This window comes from Lissotriton helveticus, chromosome 11 (genome assembly GCF_964261635.1).
Source record: "Lissotriton helveticus chromosome 11, aLisHel1.1, whole genome shotgun sequence".
Lineage (NCBI taxonomy): Eukaryota > Metazoa > Chordata > Amphibia > Caudata > Salamandridae > Lissotriton > Lissotriton helveticus.
Window position 1 is genome coordinate 909916833 of NC_136072.1, and position 22080 is coordinate 909938912.

The following is a 22080-nucleotide window of genomic DNA, read 5'->3' on the forward strand; positions in this document are numbered from 1 at the left end:
GGAAGTGCCATATGGTAGAGGGTATGCAAGTCCATAGGTGGGGTTATCCTACCTGAAGTAAACCGTAGGATGAGACTTAACTAGTTTGTATCTGTGGTCTCTGAATGGACCATAAGGGTGGTACTTCCATGCCATTCTTTAATGTGCCATGGGAGCTGTGGGGTGCTGTATGTAAAAGCAGGAAGCCATTGAAGGGTGATTCATGGATTTGGCCCTGGTTGGTTTGCATGAGTGGTACCCCTGTGGAGTGCACCAAGGGGACGGTCTTATTTATACTGTGATGGATAGGCCATAATAACTGAAACATGGCAGAAACCCTTTTGGATTTTTATGAAGGTGGAGGGGAGGAGAGTGGTTCTGGTCAGTTTGCATGAAGGGACAGCTGTACATTCCTCAATGCGAGGAACCCTAATTGTCCTGTCTCCAGCATAGCTTCTGTGAGATGCTGCATGGAAGGACCCCTGGTCTTTCTTATAAGTGGGATGTGGACTACATTGTGGTGGGGTTCGTAGGTTCTGCTTGGAACCCATGTAGAGGGTGCTCCTGCAACAAACATGTACAAATAGAAGGAGGTGGGGTGGAGAGGCAATACATGGAACACCTACTATAACTCTACAGTTGGGGGGATCAGGACATTGAGGTGCACTCTGCCCTTGACCCAAACCCAGCTTAGTCCAGATTGGGAGAATGTCATATGGAGGTGTGTCTTTGGATGAAGTTTGAACAGAGACCCAATGGTGATACTTAGCCCATAAGTGCAATACATTAAGCAAGGCTAAGAGCACAGCTGTGTTCCCTGGAGGTAGTTTTGTTGCAATTACTTTTATTGTACAATCTTGTTATCTTCCTGATCTTGCTCTAGATGTACTGGTTGGTGTGGGCCTTGGATGTTTATTGCAGATGTCCAGCGAGAGAACCTTTGTGATGGTAGGTAGTAGATCGTTCCTATCTATGGCTCTGACTATGTGGGCGGGTCAGACTTCATTCCATTCTGTGGAGCAGAGTGCAATAGTTGGTCAAATCCCATTCAACTCTGTACTACTGATGTTTGCTGGCTATAACACACTACTTTCTATGGCCCCGACAATGCTGGCAGATGAGACCTCCTTATTTCTTTAGTTCTTATAACATGTGATGGAAATGTCTCGCTTCTCTTTTCTTTTCTAATTCTTTTGGATCGTGCTGCAGCTGTCAATGCTATTAGTCCACCTGTATCTCCCTCTCTCTTCTTCTGATATCTCTGGCTTTGCTTTTACTGGGTCTTCTTCTTATTCATGGAGTAAGGTCAATCATTTTCTTTTTCCTTTAATGCAATTCTACTCTATTTCTACTCCTCCAACAAATGAATTTGGTGAGTTCTGTGGTGAACCATTTTGTACAAAATGAATCCCTTCTCTATAATTTCCTCCTTTGGTTTTCAAGCAAACATGTACGCATAAGACACCCAAATTTAATTTGCACTCCCTACTTTTACTCATTATACATTTGGGCATTTCTCTGCTTGCATGCCTGCCATTGAGTCATGAGTGGTCAGCCATACCCTTCACCTCAGTCCCTGAACTATCGAAATTCTATTCATTTTAGACATCTCCCTCATTTTCCTTACCCAACGTCTTCTCTGATTTCTGCTTCTGTTATTGTTGCTACAATTTCTGCACACAATCGAAGTTCTATTTGAACTCATCACTGTCTTTTCAAGAGCCTATTCCTCAAACACAATTGCTCAATTTCTACAAAATGAGAACGTCTCTCCCGCTACCATTTTCTTTTGCTAGGTTTCTTCTATAGTCTTTCTGTAGCCCTTGAAATACATTTGCTTTTTTATGTTGATTAACCACAACATCATGTCATACGTTTCCAGAGTATTTTGCACAATGGTGTGAATAGTCTAATTGATCATACATACACGTATCATGTTTCTCAGTATCTGTACCACCTTTGATGGATTTGCATCTAATCACTGTTTTAGTTTCACTGTGTACACATTCTGTTTAAATGCCTCTACGTCTTCACTCCCTGCTGTTTGTTTGAGCTTCTCCATCCCTACCAATCCAATTGCAATCTTAGATCATCATCCCGTGCCCTTCTGACCTGCTTCCTTCTCCCCGTGGTTTTTCTAGGTGTTACTCCTTCATGATGGTGGCTCCAAAAGGTTGGAATTCTTGACACCTGTAATTCCCTTACAGTATACTTAAAACAAAACCTAAAATCGATCTGCTTAGGATTGCCTTTCTTCTCTTTTCATTGGTCTCTTAGACTTAAATCTTATACAATTCAATAATTTTATCTCCCGATGCATTCATACTGATTATTTTATCTTCACAGCCTGTGAGTAGAAGCGATCATTAAAGTCAATAAAACAAATGTTAACAAAATGATTTTGATAATGAGTATTGGGAGACTGGTTCAGTTAGTAGAGCACCTCCCTTTACAGTTCTAATGAGGGGTAGGTGAGTTCTTACTTCCTTCTATGGTTCAGACTCTATGGGTGAGTCTGATGTCCTTCTCTATGGAGCCCATCATACTTGCTAGTGTCATTGTCTATTCTTAAAAATGAAAACTTTGGTAACACGACTAAAGCAGCAAGGCTACCTGTGTTGTAGGGGAAAGAGTACATGGTGTGTGTCACAATTTACAGAACTGGGCATTCATATGAATAATTTCAAGATCCAAACTAAGTTTAGATCAGGAAAATAATAATAAAACTTAAAGAACAAAAGCAATACAAATTACATCCGCAGATCTCAAGTTATTAATTTTCAAAGAGTGACCCAAATAGAAAATAGACGTGGCAGCTAGCCGAGTGCGCTTTACATCGGGGAAACGTTAACTGGATAAAGAACACAAAATAGATCCCCCTTTAATTATTGTTCAGTCTTTTTTTCTACTAAGCATGGTTTGCTCAAGTCTGGGAATGTGAGGTATTGGGTCAAATCAATCGTTGAAGTATCGACCCTGCTCCGAATTCTTCAAAGCTTCAGAATGCCCAGGAAGTTTAGTCGAATTGTGGTCAATGAAACATTTTGAAGTCTGGGGCAGACACATTTGAATCAATGGTTAACTGTTTGGGTGGAAGTCTCTGGGCTTAGGTGCTACAATTGTCAGGGCCCAATTGTGTTGTGGCACATTCCTCATTAAAGGCTTCACCCAAGAGCCATTGTAAGGGTAAATGTAGAGAACAATTGAATAATAGTGCCCTCACGATTTGTCAACAAAAGTTCAAAGAGAAAATTCAAGCGTTCTTTGAAAGTTTCAAGTGCGTGTTTTTTTTTTTTTTGGTTACATCTGCGGAAACAGGACAGCCGACACGTGTTTCGCCCTAGTGGCCTATTGGCCGTGGGCTTTTTCAAGGCTGATAGGGTCGTGAAGGGGAAGAAAAATGTGAGGATATTTGACAAAGGGACAATGTCCCAAAGATAGTGAAGGGAGAGTAGGAAATGGGTTTGAAAAGATTTGTGGGGGAGCAAACCAGTGCAGAATAGAGATAGACACAGAGAGAGAGGAAGAGTAGTGAAAAGTTGAAAGAGAATAGGAAAAGGAGGGGAGAGAGGAGGAGAAGCACCCAAAAATGGGGGAGAGGTAAAGAAAAAGTGAGAGTGAAGGAAAGAGAGATAAGGAGAAAAAAGGAAGAAAGGGAAGGATAGAGAAAAATATAGAGAAAAATTAAGGCATACTGATTAAAAAATTAGGTAGATACAGTGAGATGGCGAGTTATAATAGATCAAAGTGCGGTTATTTGACTGTTGTATGGACAAAAATTAAATACAGACGGAACAACTGAAATTCAAAAACAAAGCAATCAAACATTGGAACTGGTATTCTAGCATACCATGAGTTGAATCAACAGGATCATCTACGTGCGTTATGTGAGCCTGAAAATACGTGCATATTTGGTACATAATTATACACTATTAAACAATTAAATTGAAGCTTGAATATACGTGCATGATAAGTAAATGATTAACACACTAATCAACATCTCAAAAGAAACATGAAGTTATCGGAACTATTATTAGAGCATATTCCTTTTGATACAAGTACAACATGTTCATTCTTCATGTGAGCCTATGTGGGACAAAGAATTCTAATGCAAGGGGTCGCACTTCATGTTACGTCAGAGGAAAAAATGAGGTATTCATAGCTAGGTAGACAATTGGATATAGCATGATATCATATGAGCGGTTACACTTAATTAAAGATAATAAGTGCTTACCATTAGTCAGTTGTACGAACAGGTTGCATTCATGATGCTAAAGTAGAAATAATGTGCACAATTACCATTTGAAGCCTGTTATGTGTGTTGAATAAGCGCTAGAATGCTATTGGACTAAAAGGCCACGGACAAGTTGCATTCATGATGTTACGGTAGAGACAGTCTGCCAGATTACAATTTAAAACATGTTGCGTATATTCAATAAGCATGCATATTGTGTGAGGTGCAGCTGGAACAGGTCAGTTTTTAGTAACTTTCCTTGACAGTTTATTAGCCTTAGTTCTAGTGCCTAGCAAAGACTAAACGTTTTAGGGGTTCTCTACTAGTCACATGAATCCATGTGAATCCTTTTTTGAGCTGAAAAATAAAGGATTTCAGTTATGCTTACACTTTTTGATTGGAAAGATTCGTTTATTAATTTGGAACCCTCAAGATTAAATGCCTGACTAAATGAGGATTATATCCCGTGGGTTTCTACCGTTGTACAAATAATCATTTTTTGCAAAAAGCTACATGCTACATCTCTGCTTTTTAAAGAGAGGTGGCTGAGAGCTGTCAGCCTTATCTCACAGGAGTCTGATTTTGTGACATTACTATGGCTGATACTTCAACAGCCAACGTGAGTTGTGGTGCTCTAATAAAAAAAAAAGGGGTGTGGGAGGGTGGCGTTTAAGAAAGTATACTCCACCAAAAAAATGATTATTTTTTAATGAAATCAGGCACATTTCTCTCTCACTGTCTGCCTTGGATTGATAGATGGGGCAGGTAGGGGGAGAACTGTGATCTCACGGTGTGCTCTTTTTTTCTCCACAGCTCTACCATGATGGGCTGACGTGGATCCTGGCGGGAGCCTTGGGCATCAGCCTGGTGATCTCTTTGGTTGTTGTCCCCTCGCTGTGTTTTCATCTGAACAGGACCTACGGCATGGGTCTCATCCTCTTCTACCTGGCTTTTCTCATGGTGGCACTGTTGACAGAGTTTCGAGTTATAAAGTTAGATGTTTTATGAACTATGCTTGGGCAGGTCTACACAGACACTCCACATGAACGCCAGCATCAGGCCAATGGGAACCAGCCTGACCGGTGTACTTCAAGTGAAGCGAGGAGACGCCGCATGAGGAATTGGACGATGCACCCAAAATATGACCTCAGGTTCTTCAGGGTTCTGATGGGATGGAACCCCAAGAATGGCATTTGGGGCAAAGAAGTCCTTACTGTAGTCATCCTGCCAAATGAGCCTCTGTCAGCAGCAGAACCCGTAGACACATGTAACCTGCTCCGAGAGGAAGTGATGAGGAGATGGAGCGAGTCAGCACACAGTGGACTGCTGTCAGTCAACCCGCCTCCAACATCACTACGGTCATGGGACTATTTTGAAGAGTAAAAGGGATGTTTTAAATTATGGATTTTATATTTGTAGGAGTGCTGCTATGATTAGCTGTACAAATATTTTTTTAACCGCATCATTTGAGCCCATTACTCCCTAGACATAGGGATGGGGGTAATGGTACTTGATTTTATGTACTTATTTGTCTTTCAGAGATTTTGGATAATGCTGTTCTCGCATGATCTCTGTGTGAATTTGAAGGGTGACATGAGCCATCTGGGGTTAGATGGGGCGCTTTTTCCACAGCACAAGTTGGGAAAAAAAGGCGATTTCTTAATTTCTTATTGACATACACAGAAGTATGGTAGACCTGGCGGGAAAAAATTGATAATAGTACCTGTTAGTTTTTAAGATTAGTCTCTGTAGCGTGGATAGGACAGCTTTATGAGAGAGTGAAATGGCTTTCATGAACATTGGACTATTTTCCAACTGACTAGTGCCTCAAAAAGACCAACATAACTGATGTGGAATCAGTATGACGGGTTTCACATTCCTGCATCTGTCTGTTTAGTCACTTTCTCCCAAAGGGGGCGATTGGAACAAAACTTTGATTATGACAATAGTTGCCGACAGTTTATTAACGAAGGGTCTACAACTGGATGCCTTTTGGAATGCTCAGGGTCTTGATGGACAACCCCGTATTACATTTCTGGCCTGGGCTGGTGTCATGCGAGGATATTTTGCTATGTTCACAAAACCGAGGAAGAAAGTGGCTGCTGGTTCTAGTGTCTCAATTAGGAGATGTTTGTGCTGGTTGCTACAGATGTTTTTCTTCACATTCCTAAGCAACTCTTTGGATTAAAACGGAATACAGCAGTATATCATGTAGCAGAGTTGAGGGCACAAGTGGTATACCTTTATCCTGCCAAGCACAGATTGGGTCAATAGTCTCTAAGAAATTCCCATGAGAAACCTGTGGCATGTACCAATCCTTAAAAAATGTACAGAAACCCACTGTATACTGATCACATCAAGTCAGATTAGTTGGATGGTACTGACAAAATGATTGTCAGCTCAGAGGCTGTAAGTATTGAATCGACAGCGGTTGGTTTTCTAACATAACATTTCGACATGAATGATCTCACTTCTATGGTGCGGGCCACCATAGTAGGGATGTTTTGGACCCAGCACCAATAGATGTCTCATGCATCAGCACATAATTTGTTGCCAATGTTTCTCTCTAAGACTATGATTCTGAATTCGCCATCAAGCCTGGATAATCCGATTTAACATCAGTTCATTTTGAGTCTAAATACGTCAAACTTCGGATAAGATTAAGGTTACTAACTAACCTCTTTCTCAACATCACTGTTTCTATTTTAGTCCTTAAAACTACTTTAATCCCACTGATTTTTTTGTTCATTGAATTTAAAAGCTCAGTTTCGGGGGACGATTCTTGATCTGACTCCGAGAATGCAAAGTATCCTTCAAAAATAGTCATCTCCATCTTCTGTGGAAGCTGTCACTACAGCATTTCTTTGAACTTCAGTCAACTTAAATTTGTTTGTAGTGCAAAGATTCCTGGAGCAAAACAATGACTGACGAACTTAAACGCAGTGTTGAAATAGAGAGATGTCTGGAGTTCTGCTGGAGCCTTTGCTTTTCAAAACATTTTTAATCTTTCCAGATTGATCCTCTGGATGGCTAATGACTGGACATTGCACATCAAGTGCAGCTATAACAGATGCTACTTTAAGACCTAATGGTAAGAGCTATGTACCCAATGATTGTCCGAGCACTGTCCTTTGAGAGCTGATCTTGAAAACCAGAGATTTGTCTCTACCTCCCACAGCACTGGTAGCGTGTTATGGTAATCCCTGCTTCCTGGGAGCTGGAGCTGAAAACACAGTCTTCTGCAGTTCTCACACTATTGAACAAATTACTTTTGGCATGGTCTGAGAGTAATTGTGGGCCAGTGAGCATCACTCCCGTCACCTACTCACAGTGGGCCTTGAGTTCTCTGCTAATACTGTTGTTTAGCAACGTTTTAAGCACTGCAACGTTTTAAGCACTCCAACCTTTAGCAAATGAAGATAAGTGAGTCATTTGGAAAAATGTGATTAGGCCCTGAGAAGTTGGGCTCAAGATAGAACTTATGGTTAACAATTTACCAACTTAACCACTAGTCATTTTACTTTTACCATCAGTACTGCAATGTTCATTTTCACTTTTCTTGGATAGCAATTTTATGTTTCTACTTTGCCTCGCGCGTGGCACACAGTAAAAGGATTTCTTAATATATGTAGTGTGCCACCCTTGGCAGGTCGACTGAATCAGTAGCTCCACTTTTAAATGAAGGTGATGCAATTTCACTTTTTAATAAAAGTTGCTCAGGAATATAGTGTTGGTGGCATTATTATGTGATATTATTTAAGGCTATATCTTGCAATACTGGGGCGCTGCAGATCTGGGTAGGCGAACACTTGGTGAGGCCTTTGGGATCCTAGGGATTGGAATTACACACCCAAAACTCTCAAATTGTAACCCAGCCTAAAATCAATCAATCAATCATAGCATTTGTTAAGCGCACTACATACCCGTGAGGGTCTCAAGGCGTTTGGGGGGGAACGCTGCTACTGTTTAAAGAGCCAGGTCTTGAGGAGTCTCCGGAAGGTTAGGAGGTCTTCGGTCTGCCGTAAGCGGATGAGGAGGGTGTTCCACGTCTTGGCGGCGAGGTGGGAGAATGATCTGTCACCGGCGGTCACTCTTCGGATGCGGGGGACAGTGGCGAGGGCGCGGTCTGCAGAGCGGAGCTGGCGGGATGGGGTGTAGAGGCTGAGTCGGCTGTTGAGGTACGCTGGTCCGGTGTCGTTGAGTGCCTTGTGTGCGTGGGTGAGGAGCTTGAAGGTTATCCTCTTGTTGATGGGGAGCCAGTGCAGGTCTCTCAGGTGGGGTGTGATATGGCTGTGGCACAGGATCTCGAGGATCAGGCATGTGGAGTCGTTCTGGATGTGTTGGAGCCGTTTAAGGAGTTTGGCCGGGGCTCCTGCGTAGAGTGCATTGCCGTAGTCCAGTCTACTGCTGATGAGGGCCTGGGTGACCGTCCTTCTAGTTGTGGTGGGGATCCACTTGAAGATCCTGCTCTACTAATGTCCAGGATGATATTTGCTACTTGCCGACACCCCACGGACCTGCCCAAAAAATCATGGTCACTACTGAGTGGGTTGTGGGGCTGGTGGGTGGATTGTGCACCCTTCCCCCTCATTGTAAGGCATGACTCGAATGGCTAACATACAGACCAACACACAGGTTCGCCAATATCATATCATGTCTTGGAATGTGTGAAGTATGGCTACGCCAATGAAGCACTATCAGATATGTGCCTATCTCAAAAGACGTCATGTCCACATAGGAATGCTCCAAGAAACACACTGCACACTAAGTGGTGGGGCCAGGTGCATGGCACCGTGGCCTCCTCCTATGCTCGTGGGGTTCTCATATGGATTGTGCCGGGTGCCCATATGTTGTGTCTTTGCAGTAGACCAATGCTGGGGGCAGATACTTGATGCTGGAGGGTCAGCTGGATGGTTCACCATTAGCACTAGCGGTGTACGCTCCCAATACTCTCCAGTGTGAATTTCTTGACACTCTTACCCTGCCACTTTTTAGTGATCCATTCTCCCCCGCTTTTTGGGGTGGGGATTTTAATTGTTACTAATGTGGCGCTAGATCGCTCTATGCCCTTTCTCTGAGCATCACTATCCCATCACATTGCTCAACACTTCTGCCAATGGGTAACCCACATGTGCATTGAAGATGCCTGGTGGCTCGCACATCCTTACTTTTATTCTCCCATACTTTTATTCTCCCATATATGATATTCACACTAGAATTGATTTCCTATTTTGCGCACCCTGCCTTGACGCTCAGTTCACCGCAGTGAAATACCTGGAGCGCACTCCCTCTGCTCATTCCCCAGTAATCCTCACTGTACGATGGGGGCGTGCACGCCCCTTCATGTCGCTTAAAAGTGGAGGCATTGTCCGATCCACCCTTTCGGGCAGAACTTGCCTAATGCATAGAAAATTATTTTACTCTTCATACAGGCACTGCGTCCTCCTGAGCTGTTGTGTGGGATGCTAACAAGGTGGTAGTGCATGGGTATTGCTTGTCGGCTTCCTGGGAGGTGCGTAGATGGTTATCGGAGGACCTTCTGATCATTGAACGTGACCTCCCCTCCTTGCAAGTCTGGGTGGCCACTCAAGCAACCACCACTGAATAACTTAAAGTGCTGCGCAAGCAGCTCTTGAAGGTGGAATGCACCCTGAGCAAAAATTATTAGAAATGGCGCTTGGCCCTGCAGCACGCCAAAGGGAACCACACGGGGAAACTGCTGCCATGGCTGGTACTTGATGAACAGCAGCATACCCCCATATGCGCGATATACTTGGCTGATGGAGTGCTGCTGACCACACAACTGGATATTAATGAAGCCTTCAGGGACTATTACCGCAAGCTCTACTCTGCTCCACCCAGAGCGTCGATACATACTACACAGGACTACATCGGACACGCTTGAATGCCTTGCAGCGAGCTGAGCTGGGCACACCCTTGCAGCTGGAGGAAATACATACCGCTATATCCCAGATTGCCCCCCCGGTAAAACCCTGCCCGGCCACTGAGGGCCTGCCCATCAAATATTATGCCACCTTCCCCAATCAGACTACCCATCGTCATCTTGATGTTTTTAATGAAGCCAGGTACCGTAGCCGCATGCCAGACACGATCTGCGAAGCCCTTATAGTAGTCTTAGCCAAAACCGGTAGGGACCCCCTGTATGTCCGCTCCTATTGGCCCTTATCCTTGCTCAACTAAGACTGCAAAATTTTTGGCAAAGTCCTGGCTAATAGTCGTTTTCCCTTTGTGCAGTTGCTGGTCCGCTCAGACCAATCTGGGTTCAGCCCCAGCCGAAGTACTTTCCTGAACGCGTGCTGCCTTTTGTGCCGCCTTCGCGGTAGACCGGGAGACGCTCCGGACCAAGTGGCGTTGTCACTAGCCATAGAAAAAGGCTTCAACACCCTTGGCTGGGATTACTTGTTCTATCCCTACAAAGCCACCAGGACTCTGCGCTCCTCCCATGGAAACCTGGCCACTGTTCCTAGAGTTAGGAAGGCTCGAACTGGAGGGCGCCGCTTTTGGGTCAACGCAGCGACCCTATGGAACTCCCTTCCGATTAGTCTTCGATCCGAACCGAGCTACCTAAAATTCCATAAACTCCTGAAAACGCTCCTGTTCCAACAGGATCCATAATATCACCTTTTGCCCCCCCCCCCCAGCTCCCCTCAGCCTTCCTCTGTACCCCAGCGCTGGGACGCTCCTGGGCAGCCATGCGCTTTATAAATCCTTTTTCATTTTATTTAATTTCATTTCATTCAACCCTCATCAACATGGGGTTCGGTCCGATATTTCTCAGCTGGGTGCACACTCTCTATGCTGATCCTAAAGCATGGGTTAAAATGGGCCAAGTGATCTCCTACAAGTTCCCTATTTGCAGAGGTACAAGACAGGGTTGCCCCCTGTCCCCCCACCTCTTCTTTGCCCTCGCAATGGAACCACTGGCTTGTCAGCTCCACCAGCGGGCGGATGAGTGGGGCATACGCAAGCGAAACATAGACCACATAATATTGCTATATGCTGATAATGCCTTGGGGGATGTGGGATCAGCTCTATCGGATCTGATGCAAATTTTGGATGACTTTGGCACGATCTCTGGCCTCCGGGTTAATTGGCCTATATCTTGCGTGTTCCCTTTGGTCTATGTGCTGTTAGATGACCACTTAGCACACTCAGATTCCCGATTGCAATGGTGATATGACCCATTTAAATATTTAAAAAATCAAAACCACAGGGGATGATGGACGGAGTGTTGCAAATTGCAAGCACTCAACCCAGTCAACTGATCTGGGTTTAATCCATCATCATTGTTTAGCTCACTCCGCCACCTCAGTTCAGACATGGACATATGCAAATCAGTATGACCTTGTGCCTCATGGGAACAGTCCAGTCCGAACTGCCAAGCCATGTCTTCCTTGGACCAGAAACAAGCATCCTGGAACCGGTTTCTGGCTAATCAGCCATAATCAGCCAGGCTAGCTTGAATCCAGTGGCAAAGTGAGCAAGGGACCCACGTCTGGGCATACCCTGCCAATTTAGGCCGAACAAAGCAAAACCAAAGGGGATTATGGATGGAGTGTTGAAAATTGCAAGCAGTCACCCCCAATCAACTGATCAGGGTTTAATCCATCATCATTCTTTAGGTCACTCCGCCACCCCAGTTCAGACATAGCCATATGCAAATCAGTAGGACCCTGTGCCTCATGGGAACAGTCCAGCCCGAACTGCCACGCCATGTCTTCCCTGGACCGGAAACAAGCATCCTGGGACCAGTTTCTGGCTAATCAGCCGTCATCAGATGATTAGCCATGATGATGGATTAAACCCAGATCAGTTGACTGGGGGTGAGTGCTTACAATGTCAACACTCCGTCCATCATCCCCTTTGGTTTTGCTTTGTTTGCCCTTTAAGTATTTTGGCATAAAGATATGCCATTCTGAACGTGATGTCAAGGAGGGCAATCTGGACAAGGCGATCGGATCCATCAGTCGGTCACTATCCTTCTGGCGCTCGCTCCCTCTATCCCCGCTAGGCCGGGTCGCAATCTCCAAAATGTTAGTACTTCCCGGTCTGCTCTATTATTTTGTGGCCCTTCACATCGTACTTCCCAGTTTCTTTTTTTAACTTTGCACCAACGCACACCAGATGCTGTGCCCAGCTTGCCTGGGCACGTCCCTTATCATCTTGTACCATTTGGAGTGTCTCCTCCGATCGAGAGGCTACCCTGTGTTACTCCCCCTTCATCGCTTGTTCCCTTATGACTCATCGCAGCGGACCAACTGCTCTATCCACACCTGGTCTCTCCCAAAGACATCTTGGCACCAGGTAGTAAAGTTCACCCTACAGCACTTTACTCAAAACCTATGCGAACTACCTTGCACCACTGCACTTTATGCTGCTATACTTTACGATTCAGAAAAGGGGGTGGTGATGAACAGAGTGTCTGAATTAAGCAGACCACTCTTACCCAGTCCAAAGATCAGGGCTTGATCCATCACCGTTATTTATCTCACTGCCCCATCCCAGTTCAGAACCTGGCTATATGCAAATTAGTCTGTCCCTGGCCCAGTGCATCATGGGAACAGGGCAGACCAAACTACCAAGCCAATTCTTCACCAGAAAGGAGACAAGCTACCGGGGACCGGTTTCTGGCATTTCAGCCTCTTCGGCCCGGCTTGCTTGAATCCTGATGGAGCAGTGAGAAAGGGACTCATGTCTGAGTATACCCTGCCACACCTATAGTGGCCAAAAACGATTCAGAAAAGGGGGTGGTGATGAACAGAGTGTCTGAATTAAGCAGACCACTCTTACCCAGTCCAAAGATCAGGGCTTGATCCATCACCGTTATTTATCTCACTGCCCCATCCCAGTTCAGAACCTGGCTATATGCAAATTAGTCTGTCCCTGGCCCAGTGCATCATGGGAACAGGGCAGACCAAACTACCAAGCCAATTCTTCACCAGAAAGGAGACAAGCTACCGGGGACCGGTTTCTGGCATTTCAGCCTCTTCGGCCCGGCTTGCTTGAATCCTGATGGAGCAGTGAGAAAGGGACTCATGTCTGAGTATACCCTGCCACACCTATAGTGGCCAAAAACGATTCAGAAAAGGGGGTGGTGATGAACAGAGTGTCTGAATTAAGCAGACCACTCTTACCCAGTCCAAAGATCAGGGCTTGATCCATCACCGTTATTTATCTCACTGCCCCATCCCAGTTCAGAACCTGGCTATATGCAAATTAGTCTGTCCCTGGCCCAGTGCATCATGGGAACAGGGCAGACCAAACTACCAAGCCAATTCTTCACCAGAAAGGAGACAAGCTACCGGGGACCGGTTTCTGGCATTTCAGCCTCTTCGGCCCGGCTTGCTTGAATCCTGATGGAGCAGTGAGAAAGGGACTCATGTCTGAGTATACCCTGCCACACCTATAGTGGCCAAAAATGATTCAGAAAAGGGGGTGGTGATGAACAGAGTGTCTGAATTAAGCAGACCACTCTTACCCAGTCCAAAGATCAGGGCTTGATCCATCACCGTTATTTATCTCACTGCCCCATCCCAGTTCAGAACCTGGCTATATGCAAATTAGTCTGTCCCTGGCCCAGTGCATCATGGGAACAGGGCAGACCAAACTACCAAGCCAATTCTTCACCAGAAAGGAGACAAGCTACCGGGGACCGGTTTCTGGCATTTCAGCCTCTTCGGCCCGGCTTGCTTGAATCCTGATGGAGCAGTGAGAAAGGGACTGAAATGGCAGAAACCGGTCCCCGGAAGCTTGTTTCCTTCCCAGTATAAGAATTGGCTTGGTAGTTTGGTTTGCCCTGTTCCCATCATGCACTGGGACAGGAACAGACTAATTTGCATATGGCCAAGTTCTGAGCTGGGATGGTGCAGTGAGCTAAAAAACGGTGATGGATCAAGCCCTGATCTTTGGACTGGGTAAGAGTGGTCTGCTTAATTCAGGCACTCTGTTCATCACCACCCCCTTTTCTGAATCATTTTGTCCACCATAAGCGTGGAAGGGTATACTCAGATGTGAGTCCCTTGCTCATTGCACCATCAGGATTCAAGCAAGCCGGGCCGACGACGCCTGAAATGGCAGAAACCGGTCCCCGGAAGCTTGTTTCCTTCCCAGTATAAGAATTGGCTTGGTAGTTTGGTTTGCCCTGTTCCCATCATGCACTGGGACAGGAACAGACTAATTTGCATATGGCCAAGTTCTGAGCTGGGATGGTGCAGTGAGCTAAAAAACGGTGATGGATCAAGCCCTGATCTTTGGACTGGGTAAGAGTGGTCTGCTTAATTCAGGCACTCTGTTCATCACCACCCCCTTTTCTGAATCGCTATACTTTACAACATTACTCTACGCTGCTGCACGCTACATCACTGTACACCATTGCAATCTACATCAGTGCACTCTGCCACACAATTCTGTTTTGCCCCACTCTACTCTAAGTCACTGCTCTGTGCACCACTATGCCACTGCACTATATGCTACACTATTCTATGCCACAGCACCGCTCTAATCTATGCCAATGCACTCTATGCCATTCTACTCTGCATCACTCCACTCTATGCCACTGCAATCTACCTTGCACCACTTCACTCTACTCTGCAACACTGCTCTCTCAGCCACTGACCTCTACTCTGCATCGTTCCACTCTGCGCCACTGTACTCTATGCCAAACCACTCTAATCTAATCTACTCTGCACCACTGCACTCTATGCACTGCACTCTACGTAACGTCACTCTACTCTGAAATAATCTACTCTATGCCACTGCAGTCTACGCCACTCTATTCCACTTTGCGCCACTCTATTCTTCACCCTATGCTACTGCACTCTAGTCTACACCAATGCTCTGTAGACCACTTTACTCAAAACCAAAACACTCTACGTCACTGCACTCTTTGCCATTCTACTCTGCCCTGCCTGTCACTATATGTTACTCTATGGCATTGCACTCTATGCCACACTATTGCACTATCACTTTAATCTGTACCACTCTACAACACAGCACCCTACACCAATGCACTCTACGACACATGACTTTGCAGCACTGCACTCTATGCCACTCTACTCTGTGCCGTTTTACTCTATGCCACTGTAGTCCACTCTGCACAACTCTATACCAATGCACTCTAATCTATGACATTGCAGTCTACGCCACTTGACTTTACGCCTCTATAATCAAATCTGCATCACTCTATGCCAGTGCGATCGACCCCACTCTACTATGAGCCACTGCACTCTATACCACTCCACAACACTGTACTCTGCACCACTCCACGCTACCCCACTTCACTCTACTCTGAAACAATCTACTCTATGCCACTGCAACATAATGCCACTCTACTCCACGCTTCATCACTCCACTGCAATCAACGCTGTGCCACACTGCTCTATGCCACTGTGCTGTACCCTGAACCACTATACTCTACAGTGTATCACTCAACTCTTAAACAATCTGTTCTATGCCACAGCACTATATACAAGAAAACACCAAAGGGCCTTGACTCGGACCCAGCAAGGCTGAGTCAATATAGCAAAGAACAACGAAACTGCCAATACTGGGCTGAACTTTCCTCCTTCTCACCACGACCTTTATGAATAAAACATACCGGTCCGTTTTATGAATTACGTCACTAATTGATTTATTCACTTTACCAATAGTAACATTTTTTTTTTAAACTTAGAGATTTTTTGTGCATAAAGATACAGTTAGATACAAATCATTAATCTTCTATACATGACATATGATTATGTACAAATTTACAACACACCCACTCACAATTTTGGCCAACACTAACTCCTCACTCAGCCTCATACACACAACACAAAAAGTGGCCTTTATTGGTAAAGTGAATAAATCAATTAGTGACGTAATTCATAAAACGAACCGGAATGTTTTATTCAAAAAGGTCGTGGTGAAAAGGAGGAAAGTTCAGCCCAGTATTGGCAGTTTCATTGTTCTTTACAGCACTATACACTGCGTCACTCTACACCTCTGCAGTGTAAGCTATGCCAGTGAACACTAAACCACTTTATTCAAAACCAATGCACTCTACGCCACTACTCTATACCACTCCACTCCAACCCACTCCACTCAACTCAAACAATCTACTCTACGCCACTGCACTCTATGCTGCAGCACAATACATCACTCTAACCCACTCCACTCTACGCCAATGTAATCAACTCTGTGCCCCTCTACTCTACACCGCTCTACTCTATGCCACTGCTTTCTATCCTGCACCACTATACTCTACCCTGCTCCACTCCACTCTGAAACCATCTATTCTATGTCCTTGCACTATACACTGCGTCACTGTACACCTCTGCATTCTATGCTATGCCACTGAGCACTAAACCAATGCACTCTACACCACTTTACTCAAAACCAATGCACTCTACACCACTAGTCTATACCGCTCCACACCACTCCACTCTGAAACAATCTACTCTATGCCACTGCACAATGCTCACTCACTTCTTTCTACGAAAGTGCCATCAATGCTGTGCCACTCTACTCTATGCCATTGCGCTCTACCCTGAACCACTCTGAGACAATCTATTGTATGCCGTTCACTCTTTACCACTCTATGCCACTGCAATATATGATGCGCCACTATGCGCCTCTGCTGTGTAGGCCATGCCACTGCACTCTAGACCACTTTACTCAAAACCAATGCATCCTATACCACCGCACCTACGCCAACTACATTGCACCATACAACATACAACATTCTACTATATGCCACTGCACGCTACATCACTTCACTCTGTTCTACTCTGCACAACTGTACTCTGTCACTTTTCTCTGAACCACTCTACTTTGCACCAGTCTACAACCCTGCACTCTGACACTCAATTCTCCATGACTGCACTCTGCCACTGAACTCTACTCAGCACCATTGAACTCTACACCACTCCACTCTAAGCCACTCCACTTTACGCCACTCTACACCTCTGCCCTTTACCCTGCACCACATGCCACTGCACTCTTCGCCACATCACTCCATACCACCCTGCGCCATTGCACTCTACACCACTGCAATCTACTCTGACCCGCTCTACTCTATGCTACTCTACAAAACTGCACTCTATGGCAATGCACTTTACTCAAAACAAATTCACTCTATGCCAATTTACTCTGCACCACTGTACTTTACATCATTTCACTCTAGGCCACTCAATGACATTCCACTCTATGATGCTCTACTCCATTATACTGTGTTCCACTGAGACTCTGCAGCATTCTATGTCTCTACTCCACTCTATGCAATGCCCTCTATGCCAGTGCATGACACTTTACTCTATTCGATAACACAGTACTTCATGCCACTCCACTCTGACAATCTACTTCAATCTATGCCACTCTTCACAACACTCTCTGTTACTCACACTCTGCTCTACACTACTCCATGACACTTTATGCCATTCCACTCTATGACCCTCTACTCAACTCAGACACTGTACTTCAATCTATGCCACTCAACGTCCTTCCACTCTATTCCCATCTCAACACTGTACGCTATGCCAGACCACTCCACTCCTCTCCACACCACACCACTCAACTCTACAATGCTGTATGCCACTCCATAACAATCCACGCTACTCTCCTTTATCCCACTAACTTTTAGCCATGATGTTGAACATTAGCCATTCTGGTATACAACATTGCTAAAACATATTAGCAAAACCAATAGCTCTTACATAGGCACAACCTATTGGCTTTGTCAATGTTTGTTTTACATAATGACCTCAGTGTTATCACTGCCTCCATTTTGAAACATGCAGGTGTAATGGCCATGGATTGGGAGGATTTGTCCGAGGTGTTTATAGCTGTGGTGGAGTTTCTCAATTGAGAAATTGTTCAGCTACAAGTAAATTAGCTCTGTTAACACACTTCTTTGGAGATGCTTATTTGAAAGAATGTCAAAACATGCCTCCATTAGAGAGTAGTGTTGGTTTTGGATGTATTCCTGTATGCTGAAATAGATGTGATTTTGCTGTTGGTAAAAATGTGAATGTTGTAATGGTGTGTTACACGTTTTATTCTAGAGTGCAATTTGAGAGTGAATCAATTGAGGAGTATGTTGCAGTGTTGAGATCCTTGGCAGCAACGTGCAATCTTCAGCACATAAACAAACCAGTTTTGAGAGACGTAGCGGGGCATATTTACTGGGGATATCACCACCAGAACATCACTTTTAACAACGTTCTGGTGGTGATATGCCCTTCTCAATATTTACAAAGAGGCGTTAAGCCACTTTTTGTGGCTTAACGCAGCCTTCTAAATAAAGTCCCTTTACAACCATCTCTTAGCATGAAAGGGGTGTGTAATGGGCGTTACTATGGGTGTTCCACCGCAACACCCATTGCTTTTGACACTGCCCCAGATTTACAAGGAGGTGTAAATTTGAGGGAGCGCCAAAAACAAATGCCATGCAAGAGCAGGCGTTTGAATGGGGAAAAGAGGAGTAATACTTTTATTTCTCCTCGTTTTTCTTTTTCTGTGTTCTTCATTCTGCAGCACACATAGAAATCTCAAAATACCATTAATGATTGTGTATGTGCAGGATGGTGTCTCTTCCTGCACATAAATAATCAGTAAACAATGACGATTTGCTACTTCTATGTGTGCGTGCCATTAGTGATTGTTTATGTGCTGGAATGGACTATGTGCAGGAAGGAACACCTTCCTGCACATATACAATCATTCACTGCAATGCAGGCATCCTTGCACTATGGTGGCACTATGGTGGCACTAGGAAGCTAAATTTAGCACCAGCATTAGGGAAAACATTGGAGTGTGCCATATTCTTGTGAATACAGCTCAGCCATGTGTTTTGAAAATGTCAAAGCACGGCGCTGCAAATATTACGCTGCTCAGCGCTCTGACATTTTCTCGTAAATATGCCCACAAATTTTGATGGCGACCAAGTACAAAAAAAAGCGCAGACATTCCCATCAATATATTCCAATGTATCCCACAATACAGCAGTCAACATTGCCAAGGGTAAGACAAATGCACCGAAGCACACCAAGGGTATCAAATTCTGTAAAATGTCTGCAACAAATTAGGGTTTCAATAAAGGAGGTTGACCAAGTGAATAGCAAGAACATGAACATACCCTCCACTTTGAATCAAAGAGTTAAAAAAAAAAAAAATTTATTGGCATTTTAAAGACATACAATGTCTAACTTGTAAGAAACATATAGACATTTGCACAACAACATCCTACATCCAGTCCTGTACATATCTTATCTTCTGGGAGTGTACTAGTATAACATGGTTATTACACTTATTTAGTTCACTTGATGCGTTTGTAAGTATGCAACTAGGAAGTTCCAGTAATCTCTGGGTTTCGAACCAGAGAGCAGCTCTTCTTCATACATCTTCAAGGTATCTTTACAATATGTCAGATCTGTTAACCACTGTTTAACCTTTGGGTTCTTTTTACTACCCCAGCACAATGATATTCGGCGTTTAGCTATTAACAATGCTAGTACACAAAATGTTCTTAGTTGCTCGTACATTTGGCACCAGCCCCAGTAAACATGTACGCACAGAACAAGTAACATCAATGCCCATCATGTCCCCCAACATCAGAGTCACTTCTTCCCAAAAAAGTGCCACTGCAGCACATCACCATGCTAAATGCAAGAAATCAGCGTTATCCGCCTGGCATCTTTGGCATCTAGACTCAGTCCACAATCCGTACCTATATAGTCTAGGTTTGATGCAAATACTTAGTGTAACATCCTTAAGTTTCCATTCGGCGTCAGCATACCCTTCAATGAACAAGTAATATACCATTCCTCCTCCTCCGTCAATTGTTCATCCAAACACTCATTCCACCCCCCCATTGCCTCACGTGCGGTACCTGCTATTTCTTCCCGCAATTTAGTGTGTAGTTTAGACACCATCTGTATGCATTGGGAGTGGTAATAAGCAGTTGTAGCGTATATAGTTGTGGTGGTTCTTAAGGGTAGGATGGCTATAGCACCCTGCAATCGATGATAGGTAAATCTGAACAGCAATGTTTGATTACTTATATATGATAGATCCGCAAATGTCTTAAAAACACCATTACTGTATAAATCTCCCATTGTATCTATGCCCACTTGGTGCAGCAATGTCATACCCACTCCTTCCTGGGTAACCGAGAGTTCTGGATGATAATGCAGTGGCAGAGAGGGAGCATATAGTGGAAACTTGTTCGCTTTGCGGCCGATTATTTGCCACGCTTTGTTTGTTGTGTCTACGGTGTGTGTCTCTGTTATGCAGCGGGGGTCTACAGTGCGTAATGATGGCTTTCAGTGGAATTGGGGCAGCATCTCCTTCCTCAATCACAACATGCGTTAGATAGGGGATTGTATGATACCAGTAATGCGCATATTGTGCTTGGGCATATAAGTAATATAGTAAACAATCTGGTACCTTAAACCCCCCCTGTGAGTAAGGTAGTGTCAGGTTACGTAACTTAATTCGGGTATGCTTACCTGCCCATATGAGTTTAAGCACCATAGTGGATATTCTGCGAAATACTTCTGCTGGAGGTTTGATCGGGATATTGTTAAACAGATATAGCATTTTTGGCAGGACAACCATTTTTACAATGGCTAATCGGTCTGCCAGCATCAATGGTAACTGAATCCATCTCTCTATTTTCTCCTCTAATATACTAATTGTCCTACCATAATTAGTGCGGATCACAACTTCCGGGTCCCGGTGATACCAATCAATCAATCAATCAATCATAACATTTGTATAGCGCACTACTCACCCGGAAGGGTCTCAAGGCGCTTGGGGGAGGGGATCGCTACTGCTCGAACAGCCAGGTCTTGAGTTGTCTCCTGAAGGCGAGATGGTCCTGTGTCAGCCGAAGGTGGATGGGGAGGGAGTTCCATGTCTTGGCTGCCAGGTAGGAGAAGGATCTTCCTCCGGCGGTGGCTCTTCGGATGCGTGGGACGGCGGCGAGGGCGAGGCTTGTAGAACGTAGCTGGCGGGTGGGCGTGTAGAAGGTCAGGCGGTCGTTGAGGTACTTGGGGCCCAGGTCGTGGAGAGACTTGTGTGCGTGGGTAAGGAGCCTGAACGTGATCCTCTTGCTGACGGGGAGCCAGTGCAGGTCCCTCAGGTGGCCGGAGATGTGGCTGCGTCGGGGGATGTCCAGGATGAGTCGGGCGGGGGCGTTCTGGATGCGTTGGAGTCTTTTCTGTAGCTTGGCTGTGGTTCCAGTGTAGAGGGTGTTTCCGTAGTCCAGTCGGCTGGTGACGAGTGCCTGGGTGACCGTCTTCCTGGTTTCGGTCGGGATCCATCGGAAGATCTTGCGGAGCATGCGTAGGGTGTTGAAGCACGATGAGGAGACGGCATTGACTTGTCTGGTCATCGAGAGGGAGGAGTCCAGGATGAAGCCCAGGTTGCGTGCGTGGTCTGTTGGCTTGGGAGTGGTGCCCAGGGCGGGGGGCCACCAGGAGTCGTCCCAGGCGGAGGGCGATGGTCCCAGGATGAGGACTTCCGTCTTGTCTGAGTTCAGTTTCAGACGGCTGTTCTTCATCCACTCGGCGACGTCTTTCATCCCTTCGTGTAGGCTAGTTCTGGCGGTGGCGGGGTCTCTGGTGAGGGAGAGGATCCGTTGGGTGTCGTCGGCGTAGGAGATGATGTTGAGGTTGTGTTGGCGTGCGATGGCTGCAAGAGGTCTCATGTAGACGTTGAAGAGGGTGGGGCTGAGTGATGATCCTTGTGGTACGCCGCAGATGACTTCGGTGGCCTCGGATCGAAACGGGGGGAGGCGGACTCTCTGGGTTCTTCCGGCGAGGAACGAGATGATCCACTCCAGTGCCTTCTCTTGGATTCCGATGTTG

At 45.3% G+C, this 22080-nt stretch overlaps 1 protein-coding gene across 3 annotated transcripts in view; it reads left to right on the forward strand.

Annotated features, from left to right (window-relative positions):
• SLC8B1 (solute carrier family 8 member B1) overlaps positions 1-7936 on the forward strand; it is a 206171-nt gene extending 198235 nt beyond the window's left edge. For all 3 annotated transcript variants that reach the window (XM_078667148.1, XM_078667147.1, XM_078667149.1), the window contains 2 exons: positions 863-927; positions 5027-7936. In XM_078667148.1, coding sequence (XP_078523274.1) covers positions 863-927; positions 5027-5221 — 260 coding nt within the window. In that variant the 3' untranslated portion in view covers positions 5222-7936. The remainder of the gene's footprint in view (positions 1-862; positions 928-5026) is intronic.
• Positions 7937-22080: the final 14144 nt, after the last annotated feature.